Source organism: Phasianus colchicus, chromosome 7 (assembly GCF_987193195.1).
Source record: "Phasianus colchicus chromosome 7, bPhaCol1.hap1.1, whole genome shotgun sequence".
NCBI classification, from domain to species: Eukaryota; Metazoa; Chordata; class Aves; order Galliformes; family Phasianidae; genus Phasianus; species Phasianus colchicus.
In genome coordinates this window covers 488,249-501,917 of record NC_143442.1, presented here as the reverse complement: position 1 = coordinate 501,917, position 13,669 = coordinate 488,249, and the positions used below count along the sequence as shown (strand labels likewise).

The following is a 13,669-nucleotide window of genomic DNA, read 5'->3' as shown; positions in this document are numbered from 1 at the left end:
TGAGAGTGTATTCTTAGTTAAAATGTTACTGAGAACTTGTGCTATCAACAAAAGAATCAAAAGTACAAAATCTCATTATACTCATTTTGATGATTACTCGTTACTAGTGACGTTTATTACGGTATGTAGATTTCAACATATACTTTTTTCTTTTCATCTGCCTCTACCAGGAATTTAGTTATGCACAGCTTTAAGCTTTCATACTACTTACGAGTGTGCTCCTGATGCAAGTATTTAACATGGCAGATGAAGGACAGCTAAAGCATTCTGTGTGAACAGACACAAAGTGTTGACTGGCAGCTCTGGCCAGGCAGTAGGCTTACAGCCCTGCAAATAAAGCAGTTCCCATAGAGGTGGGATAGCACAGCTCACATCGGCACGGAGCTGAACTTTGGGGAAGGTAGTTGTTGGTTGTGTAAGTTATGCCCATAGGATGATATTTGTATGAATCTGTTGCTTATCCCGATTGGCACAGAGTTTGGATTTGTTCATCTTTGTGTTTAGTGATTCTGACACTAGACCTGAGTTCTGGAGCTCCTATGTGCAAGTTTAGCACTTCCATTCACAACAGCATTGTCTCCAGAGAATGTTCTTTGTTTTTATAGTGCAAAGTACATATCCAGTATTGTTCAAGTTGCTGTGCTCAAGTATTGCTTATTGTTGGTAGCTTTGGTAGAAAAGTACAATAAATAATGCAGAAATAGATGCGTCTTATCCAACAGCCCAGTTGTCTGCTGATACATAGACATCATGAAGTCTGATGGAGGTGCTCATATTTTCTTCTAAACAGCTTTTTGTTTGGAAAATGCAACCTTAAAATCATTGCAAAATGGTGTCCAAAGCTTGATGACCAATATTTAGAGTGAGGGAGCAGTGCTTTTTATTTAAAACAAAAAAAGTATCCAATGGATGAATTCAGCATTTGTCTGTAAAGATTGTCGTGCATTGATACTATTCCAGCATGTGAGAGAGTGCTTTTGTAGAAGAATCAAAATGATTAAGATAGTTCTCTGTAAAATAATTATTTGTAAAACGCAAGTAGAGATTTACACAGATGATAAACACCTGCTAGATCTTGGAAGCAGTTGTTTCCCAAGGCAGGTTCCATCTAAACCGTGTAAAAATGTGTTACCTGTTTGTAATTGGAGGTAGGCATGTTGTGGAGTGTCAGATGGCTTTGCTTTTTACCATATGTGAAGGATCAAGTTCTCTCTAGGATGCTGGGAAGGGAAACAACAGCTAAATGTGCAGGTTCCATTTCTGCTCATTTATTCAGAGTGCATTGCACGTCGATGCAAACTGCGCTGGAGTTGTGATTCCCGAGCTTCCGTGCTAGGCTCTGCCATCGGCAGTGAATGCTCTTTTTGGAACTTGTTCTACTGCTAATCCAGCACATGATTCTGAACTTCTGCTGTATAGGATTGGTTGCACCATCGGGCCTTAATAAGGCATACATCACACCCTTACCTGCGCTGATGTGCAAAGGCCAAACTCTTTGGTCATTTGTCAGTGAGTTATAAGGAATTCCCCCTGATTAATACAAAATGAAAGCCAATACCCAGAGGTTTAGTTGCAGTTTTAGTTGTGCTGGCTACTGAAACTTTGTCTGCTGGCTTTTGTACAATTTGGTGCACTTGGGTTTAGAAAGAAAGAAAGAAATCCTGACAAGAAATGTGGTTCTTTTAGTGATAACTTTTTTTCTTTCCGCAGCTCTACTGAGAAGTCATTTCCTTGGAGATCACCAGGTATTATCTTCTATGCGTACGTTTTGCCTTATGCCACAAACCCTTTATTTCCTTGGCATTTATTGCTTGTTTTGATGTGCACTGAACATTAGCAGTTATGCTGTGTGTCTTTTCCAGATATATTTTCTAAAGCAACATTAATATACTCTTTCACACATGGGCTTTTCTGTTCCTTTGTTATTATAAAAGCTTATTTAGCTTAAGTAAGGGTAGTTGCAGCTGCTTTTCTTGCATCTCTTTGTGCCTTTATGATTTTTGTGTTGTGTGATACTAACAGAAACTTTACACGTTTGGTGTCCTTCACAATTAATTCAAAAATAATTTTCAATCTTCCCCATAGCCCATAAGGACCATGAGGACAATGTATGTGCTTTAAGCCTGAGGTCTGTTTTTCCTTCGTATGGCTATTCCTACTTAATCTACATCCTCCAATGAGCAGTGGTTTTCCTGAGAATACTTTTTCTGTTTCTGTATCTCAGGATATCTCAAACTCTCTTTCCAAAATATGAAAAATTACTCTTATGGTTCTTCTGAGTCTACTATTAAGTATATTGCATGGAAGTGGATAGGACTGTAGCTTTCAAGTGACATCCAAGTGTATAACCTGAAGGAACTGTTAGAACCATCCGATCTGATCCTCATGGATCAGGGCAGTATTTAATGGTTGAAGAGTCAACCTCTGACCTGCTGGTAGTTTCTTTAGAGTGATGAATGTATCTACAGAAATCAGCACTGTCAACACCATAGAGCAGGACCAGAATAGGATCTTGGCTCCCTGCAAACTGCTTTTTGCATTGGATGCTGTTTTCCTCATTCAGTCGTAAATTCTTGAAAGGATGTCATGTACAGCAAAACTGGTTGAATATAATCAAAATGCAAATGGAATTGTAGATAGCTTGTTACTAACTAAAAATATATTAATACTGTACAGAGCCCTATATAAAGATGCATGCAGTTTTAAGAACTATCCAATACTTTGCATCTTAACACACCATAAAAAATAATGCACCATAACTATCTGCTTGCTCACTCAAATGTATCGATAATTATCCATATTCTTAGTAAATCCATCTCTTGAACCATCTTTCCCTTTTTATTGTTTATTTTGTTTATAGATACTAAGTTCTTAAACCTTGTGTATAATTCTATTTGCACAGTTTCAGTTGCCATCATGGTATCACCTCTGCTGACATGAGGTATATTAGCTTTATTACTTTCAATCTAATGTGGTCACAGCCTACTTGCCATGGCATTCAAATTTTGCTAATCAGGGTGGTGCTTTGGGGATATTCTTCTAACACTATTTTGAAACAGAAATCACATTAGCTGGGTTTTTTTGTTTGATTTTTTTTTCCAAGTAATTGAATTACTTTGTTGTGTTGTTTGTTTGGTTGGTTTTTAACTTTCATTCTGAACATTATTTGCATGGCTTTATGTTCTGTTATTTCCCTTGGCTCTCTAAGTTCCAGTGGCAGTTCACCACTGGTAAGGGTATATTCTGACACATCTCAGCCTCTGTTTTACAGACTTACCCATTCACATTCCATTCCTTATTTCCTCCTCAGTTGCTCCTATAACTTACTCAGCTGTTCCTTTTTCTCCTCATCTTTCCATTAATTTGTCTTTTTCATCTCTCCGCTCTTATTTTTATCTTATCCCCTAGCTCTCTCCTCCCAATTGCTGCTTCTTTTCCTTAGAAATCCCCTGCTCTGAGGTCACCTTGCATTTGGCAAAATGGCAGAACTTAAGAGAGGGGAAGTCCGAGAAGACAAGGAATGCACTTCTTGTTTTAGAACAGGGTTTGTGTTCAACTGTAAAGCTAACAAATACACAAGCTTTAACTTAAGAGCTTGTGCTTCTGCTTAAATGGTGCATGTGTAATGCCAAACGAGATGTATGTTACGTACATCTGGGTGAATGTAATGTAAGGCTGTTCTGCAGTAATGGCTCAGAAGTGGGCATGTTTGAAAAAAATATATTTTTTGCTTGGACCTTTAACTGATGAAGGGAATTTTATTTACTGTTCATGTATACGTGGTGAGTGTAGCATGATGGTAGGTTTTACGTACTTACGAGTTCACTTTTGAGTTTATCTTACAGAAATATCACTCAGTGATGTCTTACTGACTGTGGTCTGAAAAATACTGGCATCAGAGGTGAAGGATGGGGCTGCCTGCAGTCACCTTATCTGACTTGCAGACGGCAGTTTGTGTGTGTGGTGCAAACTTACCTGAATGCATCAGTAGAAATATACAGAAATTGTAACAGAAATATAGCATGACGTTGTTTTGCAGATGCTTATAAAAAGAATATTAGATCAGCAGCCATTTATAAAAAGGCTATTATTTTATTTGGGGCATTCTCCTCATGATTGATAGTAGCAGAGAGAGAGAGAAAGACAAGACCTTTTATTGTGCTTTCTTGCATTTGTTAGGGAGCCTAAACAATCTTCATTATTTAGCCTTGTGAAAGCATTTGCTTGGTGGCAAATGTGTGATAGAAGTGAGGTTTCAGTTTGGATCTCTGTTTTAGGAACAGCTGTGCAGCGCTGCACAATTGAACTTTATTCTTCGGATGTGTTTCTCCCCAGATCAGTTATTTGTCAGCTTGGAATAGATTTGATAATAATGTGACAGGCAGGAGGCAGCACAACAGGGCCTTGCATTACTTAAATAAAAAAAGGTCGAAAATTAAAATGTTCAAGTTAAAGATAATTGTAAAGTAATTTAACTGCCCCGTCCCTGCAGCCTTTTAGTTTAAAGAGCATGTGTAATGCCCACTTCTGTCTGCCAGCACTGAGTTACTTCACCATTGGTTTTCTGTATCATATCCAGAGATACTTGTGATGAAATTAATGCAAGTGTACTAACACTTCTTAAATCTTAATTGGATTTGGTCTATTATACTCCCATTACAGTGAATTGATTTAGCATCAAATATAGTAGAGGGCTTGGCCTAGGAACATTCTGCTCCCCAGTAAGTGGGCTGGCTGCATGTCATTTGTAAGGTGTGTTGTCTTTATGTCTTAAATCTGGTGTTTGAACAGTGTTCAAGCATTCCTCATGATAATAATCAGTAACATTTTTAGTATGGAAATCTCATTACTGCACAAACAGCACATGGTGTGCAGCTATTGGCAAAAATCAGGTAAGAGTATTTCTGCTTTGGCTTGTTAGAGCCAGGAGCATCCCTACCTCTTGAAATTCTCTTTCACAGTGTACTGCAATAACAGCTGCAATAAAGAATTTTTAACAGCCCATCTGTTGTTTTTTGTGATTTTTTTTTCCCATGACTACTGACAGATTTTATATCAGAACCATTATTTCTCAATTTGAGACATTTCTTTAGCCCCTGCATGGAGTTTTTTTGCCCTCTTCCATTTTTTCTTCCTCAGTCATTTCCAGCACAGATCTGCTGTCAGTCTGTGCTGGTTGTTACCCTGCTGGGAGGTCTGGTTTCAAGGAGTGCTCCGCAGGCATCGCCAACAACTCACAGCTTTACATGAAGCATTCACAGCAGTTGTTGTTAAACCATTGCTTCCCAGCATGTGATTTTGGGTTTCCCATCCAGTTGTGTTCACAAATTTCTTCAGCACAAATGTACATCTCTGGTGATAACTTTAAAGCAATTCACATTCCCTACTGCATCTCTGACACTTGTTCTTATCAGTGTAAGTGTGACATGGCAGTTGAATGACAGCTGAGTATTTTTGTCAAAATAATTTTGATTCAGTTTTCAGTTTGGTGCCCTCGTCCTTGTCCTTGTATTTCAGACTGTTCAAATTTCTCCTTTCTTCGTAACACTGTTGTGATGTTTTCTTTGCTTTCTCTTACATACGATGAGCCTTCCCTTTGCTACGAAGTTCTGCTAATATTCTAAGAACTGATGTTACCTTAAGAGTCATTAAAAAATAAGCACTTAGATAGTAACATATTAAATAAAGCATTCATAAAATTTGCAACAGCTTGTCGATGATACACAAGTAGGAATGGAGTTCAACTCAACCTTTTACTTATTCAGGTAGGTGTTTAAGACCAGTAACTACTATTCTATGTTCTACAGTACAGTTCCATAAAGTTTCTACTCTGCAAAGTACATTTAGTAGGTAACCAATCACACTTTTTTATTAATATATGTTGGAAAGTGCATTTAAAAATTGGGAACTGTAGAACTACCTGAAAACTACAGGAAATAAGATTCGCAGGCATGCGTATGGTAATTTCTTTCCTTTAGTGTGGTAGACAGTAACTGCTGCCTACCAATAGGCTGCCTTTATGTTGGAAGTTCATTAGTAGCGTTTGAGAATTATTATTGAGTTTGCATGTGAAGTTCTACATTCCTCTTCTTCATTTATTCTTTCAGATCCAGCAGCCACCAGTGCAAACAAACCCCTTGTGTCAGAGGGAGTTCATACCAATGCCTATCACATTAGGACAGAACCAATACAAGGGAACCTCTACTCACCGGAACAGACATCTCTCCATGAAAGTGAGGGTCTGTTGTTTGCATTTTCAGTATTACAATACATTTGTTTCTGTATTAACCGCATTAAAATACAATACAGTTATGAATGTAGTAAAGTTCTGAAATACTTTATTTTCTTACTGTTACGCAGTTCTTGTATTCTTATGCTGGCTTCATATCTCCAGGGTCTGTAGGTAACTCCAGAAGTTCAACACAAATGAATTCTTATTCTGATAGTGGTTACCAGGAAGTAAGCAGCTTTCATAACAGCCAAAACTTGAACAAACCAGAAAACAGACAGCAGCATTCCGTTATTGGAACTGCTACTAACCACTTGGTGAGAAGCTCACGAGCTGAAGGGCAGACTCTAGTCCAGGTACGCTCAAAATAGTCCACTTTCTATCTATCTGTACATTGCCTTTAGCACACTTCTAAAGACACTACATGTATAGCTGGACTTATGCTTTCTGTGGGATGTAATTAACATTATGTTAAATTCGTTTATTTTAACTAACACCTGCACTGTTTAGAAAGTGGAAATGGCTTACAGCTGAAGTTGAGCAAAACTTGAGGTCTCCTGAGTGCAGAGTATGCTGCTAATACATAATTCCAAGAAAGCATCTCTCAAAATTCTTTCGTTTGTGATGTTTGGGAAAATCTCAAGGTTTTGCCCACATGTGAACATGGTGCTTAAAGAAAGATGGTGTTGGTGTTCCTGTGCCGCCTTCCTTTTCTAGCCTTCTTCCCTTTCTTTTTCATTAGTCAGAATGTTTTTAACTGGAAAAGCTTTATTAGCTTATTCTAGAATTCTTTGCAATGCTGTTCCTCAATTTCCAAAGTTAATTATTAAAGTAGTAAGAAAGCATGTTAACATAGAAAGCCAAGTAAGAACGAGGAATGGAGAGCTTCTGAAACTGCTGTTTCAGATATGAAATTCTGGCTAGAAAAGATTGTTTTGTAGGGAATCTTGAAGGGATGATGTTTAGAGTAACAGTTATTCTTCAGCAGCAAAATATATTTATAAATTGCTTATATTTCTTGTTGGCTTCTGTCTTACAGGAGAAAATTATCTACTGTGTGGCTTAGATGATAATACTGATAAATGTTTTGATTTTGTTTTTGAACAGCCTTCAGCAAACGTTGCTACCAACCGAGCCATGAGACGCGTCAGTTCAGTCCCGTCCAGAGCACAGTCTCCCTCTTACGTGGTCAGCACAGGTGTTTCCCCTTCCAGGGGGTCTCTGCGAACATCTCTGGGTAGTGGGTATGGTTCTCCCTCAGTTGCTGAGCAAAGATCCCTCGCTTCTCATGCATATTCATCCACTACTCTGCCAGTACAGCGGGCGGCATCCCCGTATGCTGCACAGAGACCTGCTTCCCCAGTGACTGTGCGGCGGATTGGCTCGATCACATCCAGACAGACAGCAAATCCCAATGGTGGGACTTCTCAGTACCAAGCATCAGCTAGAGTTGGCTCTCCACTTGCCCTCGCTGATGTACAAACCAGAGTTGCTTCTCCACCCCAAACGCAGCTGGGATCATCTTCCCCAAAGCGTTCTGGTATGACTGCAGTTCCACAGCATTTGGGAACAACACTACAGAGAACAGTCCATGATATTGAACATTACGGACAGCAGTATGATATATATGAGAGAATGGTTCCTCCACGTCCAGATAGCCTTACAGGTTAGTAAAAAAAAGGTAAAGACACAGATTAAATCTTGTTACAAGCCTAAAACTTAAATTAAACAAACAAATTAAATTAGTAGCAGTAGGATACAACTGTGGTGCATTTTGTAAATGCTGATGTCAAACACTGTGTATCAGTACAAGAAGTTCAAAGCAAATACCATCTTTCTCTCCAATTTAGCAATCAAGCTAGCAGTGCACTGCATTAAGTTGCATGCTGTAAGATTTATGTGGCTATGTGAAATTTTAAGTCTTCCAAACAGAAGCATTGTAGTATTTTGGAAGGTGAAGTACATTTACATGTATGTGCAGGATATGCACACAATAGAAGATGTTATGCTGGGACTAGTTTCACGTGTAGGTCTTTCTTAAAATAGGTAAGAGTGTCATTGAATTTTAGTCTCTCTTTTTTTTCCTAGTAATTCTGTTCTCTCAAAGTATTTCAACTTAAATATAGGGTAATATTGTCTTAAAACAAAGTCTTGAAACATAGACTGATTAATAGAGAGGCAGGTCCTATTAAGATGCAGTTACTATGTGCTTTAAGTTCTTTGTGTTTGCTGTTTTTGTCTGACCTTCATCTAAAGGAGCACAAACAGGTGTGATCTTGCAGTTAGGACTGGATGCTCTTCTGAGCAGTGACTGCAACATCTGTTTTCTTTTAAACTATTATACTTCAGACAATCCCAAAATAATCCTATTTCCCAGCAAACAGAATAAGGTGTCTTCTCTCTGACCTCCATTTGCAAGGCTTAATGACCTACCAATTTTCTATGGAAAAAATCTGAAATGGACATGAAAGGCAATTAAGTAGTTAAAGTGGACACAGTCTAGTGGACCACGTAGTTTGACATAATAGTAAATCTGTACTCTTAAAGTACCATTAAGGTACTTCGCAAGTATCAGTGCTTCAGATTATCTTCTCTAAACAGGTGAATTAATATATTAATATATATCCTCTTAAAAGAGATGAAAAGACTTACTGGGGTAAATCGGTGATTCAGAAACAGATTTTAAATTCAGTGCATTTGTAGTGTCAGGGAAATAATTAGCAACTGCTGTAGTTATGTTTAGCAACTCATTTTGTAGCCATTTTTGCTATAAAATGTCCGGGAAACTTGCAGAGTTATTACTGTCTTGTGCTTAATCCATCAGTGAGAAAAACTTTACCTTTCCTCATATAAAGTAGTCCTCATGTTTCTTTAGGGGAACAATTTAATACTGAAGTCTGTATTGGGCCCAGGGGAAAGGTTGGTACTGATGCAGCTGTGCTGTTAGTACTGCCCAAAGCTCTTCCCTGCCACATAAGCTAGATGAGAGGTTGGCTCTGGCAGTGGTGCAGTGATAGCAGTAATAAACCCACTGCTGAGGGAATTACTTTAAACACAGCAGAGGTAAAATAAACAGAACTCAAGGCAGCCAGCAAAAAGGAAGGTGAAAAACGAGCATCTCCAACAGTTCCCATGGCATAGGATATAGAAACACAGAATCATCTAGTTTGGGATAGACCTTCAAGATCACCAAGTTTAACCATCAGCCTGACCTGTCGTGCCTAAACAGATTCACCTTGCTCAGTTTGTGAACTGTGTGCTGACCTCGCTTTCACTCAGACTCCAACTGTAAATGCTACAGTAAAAAAAATTGAGTTGGAAAACTTAAAGTTGTCAGTATTTTATTGAGGGAATGCTGATTTGTCAGTGAATGTTCTGGTATGCATCATTTAACAATGGAAAGAAGTCTAAGGCAGAAATGTTGTGTTAGAGTTATCTAACTTGTGTAGCTATAATGCAATTTTTTCTTGGCTAAAGTAAGAAATGTACAAGCATCACTGCTTTATTTTTAATCAGTGTGGGCTATGTACATATTTACCTCTTCTTGGTTTCAGGCCTGAGGAGTTCATATGCTAGTCAACACAGTCAACTAGGACAGGAATTACGATCGGCTGTATCTCCTGACTTGCACATCACCCCTATCTATGAAGGCAGAACTTACTACAGTCCCGTGTACCGTAGTCCAAATCATGGAACAATTGAGCTCCACCAGGGATCCCAGTCAGCACTGTATCGAACAGGGTCAGGTAGGTAAAGGGCTTACAGAGCTCTTCCATCAGCCTTACCAGAGCTGTGCTTGATTTACATAGTGAAGCTTTTCTGGGGCCTATGGCATATGGGAGATAGGTAGCATTGATTTCAAAGGAGAAACTATATGCCATAAATCAGTGCGGGTAGAAAATAGGTTAGAGGTACTTAAATGACCAGCAGGAATTTAAAGTTTTTATGATGTTTGCAGGAAATATGCTGTGTATTTGGGCTGTATATGAGTGTCAGGTTAGGATCAGAATACATTCATTGATGACATGCACTCAGGTACATTCAAGCAGAGTATTTCATGACATAAACATTTTGTTGCTTGCTCTTTCTTTCTCTGTGCATCATTCACGTACCAGCTGAGCGTGTTCTTTTTTTCCCTTTTAAATTCACCAGGGCAGTAAAATGATAACTTGCACAACTAAATTACCTACCATATCTTTCACAGTAATAATACAGTTTTTCCCTAACTTCCTAGCTGAGGATGCCAGAATGCTACATCTGAAGATAGCGTAGTGAAATATTTCTATAGTAATTGGTAGAATTGCTACTGACAGATAATGAAATGCATAGGCATTATTAATAGTATTAGAACTGATTCTCTGTAAAGAGAATGGTTGATTAATTTACGTAGTGGAGTAATTTCTAAAAATTGGAAATTTGGAAATTTGGAAATTGGAAAAAAAAATGTGGAAATAATAGAGTTATCTAACTAAACTCTCCAGAAATATTTACAGAGAAGTGTCCAATTCATGTCTTACATCTGTACATCTGAAAACTGCTTCTTAGTGCATTTCATTCCTGAAATACAAAGAGCACAGGATATTGATGGAGGCAATGGCTTTTGCAGTTATCCTCTCTTCAACAGCATACAGTAGATACAGTTTGTCAAGATATGCCAGTATGTCCACCAGATGTAACTAGAAATTTGAATTCTCTGTTTACTTGTCCACCTCATATCAGTGACTTTGAAGAACAGAAGCTATCACAACAGTTCTGCTAAGTCAGGAAGCTACATACATGTTCCTGGCTTTGAAACCATTAGCTTAATACTTTGAAATCATCCCCTTACTAGCTTTTATTCAGGGAAAATGTACAAGTAATTGTGAAAAGTAAAATAGAATACAAACTACGTGAATATTTGTTTAATTCTTTTTCCTTTTTCTTTTTAGTACTGTTGGCAAATTGAAGTTACTGTTGGTAATTGAATTTTATTATACACCTTAAAACATTTTGCATCCTAATTTCTCCTTAATGGCACAAGATGCATATCTTTCTTTAAATGCTCAGGCAAGCTGGGGCATAAGCCTGATTCCACCAAACCTATATTTCTGCAGCCAGCCTCTCTGCCTTCTCTGGGATGTTGAGTAACTGTTCCCTTACAACTGGCGGCAGCTTTCAACGTTGAGCACTATGCACCTTTTTTAGGCTGATTTTTTTGCTTACACTTTTAACTTTGTATTGTCTCTTCTCTTCGATAGACATTTGTTACCTGGTTTGTTTTAATACTAATTTTATACTAGGAGTTGGAAATCTTCAAAGATCATCCAGTCAGCGTAGCACACTCACATACCAAAGAAATAATTATGCTCTGAACACAACTGCTACCTATGCGGAACCCTACAGGTCAATGCAGTACCGACTGTCAGAGTCTGGCTATAACAGGCTGCAGCACGCAGCGCCCGCCGACGATGGGACCACGCGATCTCCATCCATAGATAGCATTCAAAAAGACCCCAGGCAAGTCCACTTGTGCTTTCGAGAACCAAACATTCTTTATCATAAGATGATATTTATTGTCTTTATGAGAGAAGTCTTGGTATTGTTGCCGTGGGGGTGGTCACACTCTGGAACAGATCGAGGTGGCCCACGCTCCATGCTTGTCAGTATTGAAGGTGCATTTAGGTAACGCCCTTGGTAATGTACTGCTAATTTTTGGTTAGCCAAAAGTGATCAGGCAGTTGGGCTAGATGACCTTTGAAGGTCCCCTTCAGCTGAATTATTCTTTTCCACTGTTGTTAGGGAGGAATAAATCTCAAAGTAGTTGTTGAGTGACAAACAAGATCAGTAATCAAACTTACCTTTGCTGATGAGTGGATTCTGTGGTGATCTGACAGGCCCTGCTGCCTTTGAACAGCTATTCAAGTACTCTTCTTAGCACATCACTTCCTTAGGTTTTTGAGAATAGAAAAACTTAAATACTGCTACTTTTTTTTTCTTAACCATTCCTCTACAAAAAGAAGAAAATGGCCCAACAAATGTTAATGGTAGTTTTTCTAAATCTGGGAATTAGGCATAAGCATGCTTAATGACTTCTCCAGGATTTGACTACACAAAATTGCTGCGTTTAATAAAGTTTGATTAAAGTTATTTCAAGTTTAGTATCCTCGATTAACTCAATTTTTTCGAATTTACTGCATCTGATGATGAAATCTTGAGACTGCACAGCTTTTGTTCAAGTGCAGTTGGCTTCAAATAAGACCACTGAACACTGAGGAAAAGGTATTGCGTAAGGATGCGCACTTAAGTGGCAATGTTCAGTGTGCATCTTGCATTATATATTTCAGCTCACAGAGATTTATATAAGTTGCAGTGTTTTAGTTGGTATAGTTTTAAAACCTATATCCGTGTTGTCAACAACCAAACTAACTCAAGAGTGCAGAATACAAAGGGTCCTTTTCCAGGAAGAAGACTAGAAGCTGATGTGACATAGTTATTCTAATGTAATTGGTTTTCTTCCTACCCCCAATATTCCAGAACAAAACCAAAAATTGTTTACAATTCTTAAGATACTCTACTAGTTCTACTTAGTAAATAAACATATATTTGTAACTAATGCCTTTCCTTCAATGTGTTCGTCCAACAAAGGGAGTTTGCTTGGAGAGATCCGGAACTGCCTGAAGTCATTCACATGCTCCAACACCAGTTCCCATCAGTCCAGGCGAACGCAGCCGCCTACCTTCAGCATTTGTGCTTCGGAGACAACAAAGTGAAAACAGAGGTACTGTACTGAGTGCATTTCTGATCTGGAGGAAGCTATAAACTGAAAGAGCAACTGGAGCTCTGGTCTTTGTTTTCCTTTCTTGTCACAACACCATGTTCTAGAGCTCGTGTGTTTCTGTTTGTACTAGCTGTACGTTAATATTGAAGTATACTTGTGTTCAGATGTGTGGAACTGCAGACAAATACACACACATCTTTCCTGCATAACAGCTGGAAGTGATGTGGATAAGTCTAATGTTGGGTAATGTAATCTAGCAGAAATGTGGAGTACGTTTCTTGACACCTGTGTTCATGGAACCTGTTGATGTCTGTAGACAGATTCTAAAGGAATTTGCTTTTTCATTCATAAGTGGGTTTTATTTGTTATTTTCATGATAAATATTATGTAAATAAAGTGTTGATGTAAGTTCTACAAGAAGCTAACCTAGCACAACTCGCTGCTCAATGGTGGTGGTTTCGATCTTCTGCTAAAGATGATAGTGATCAAAAGATGTAGGCAGGCTCATAGGCAGTCTTGCCATTTTTTAAGAGGTGGGACTGCTCATGTAGGAGTTCTTGGGATATTATTTATCTGTGTACATTATTCTGTAAGATCTTGTTTGTTCCCTTTTTATTTTCATTGTTACAGGACTCATTTGGGAAATTATAAAATGTCTGCTTTATTTTTTTTCAAAAAAGCAC

At 38.3% G+C, this 13,669-nt stretch overlaps 1 protein-coding gene across 9 annotated transcripts in view; it reads left to right on the top strand.

The window, feature by feature from the left end:
* The window catches only part of PKP4 (plakophilin 4), a 63,867-nt gene that overhangs the window by 33,541 nt on the left and 16,657 nt on the right, over window positions 1-13,669 (top strand). For 6 of the 9 annotated variants that reach the window (XR_016468070.1, XM_090143426.1, XM_090143427.1 and 3 more), the window contains 7 exons: window positions 1,711-1,745; window positions 6,108-6,239; window positions 6,395-6,585; window positions 7,337-7,895; window positions 9,784-9,975; window positions 11,509-11,725; window positions 12,854-12,986. Coding sequence is in view for 8 of the 9 variants with exons in the window: in XM_090143426.1 (XP_089999552.1) it covers window positions 1,711-1,745; window positions 6,108-6,239; window positions 6,395-6,585; window positions 7,337-7,895; window positions 9,784-9,975; window positions 11,509-11,725; window positions 12,854-12,986 (1,459 nt within the window). In the remaining variant the exon portion in view is untranslated. The remainder of the gene's footprint in view (window positions 1-1,710; window positions 1,746-6,107; window positions 6,240-6,394; window positions 6,586-7,336; window positions 7,896-9,783; window positions 9,976-11,508; window positions 11,726-12,853; window positions 12,987-13,669) is intronic. The other 3 variants (XM_031590837.2, XM_031590835.2, XM_090143428.1) reach the window with 2 other exon arrangements.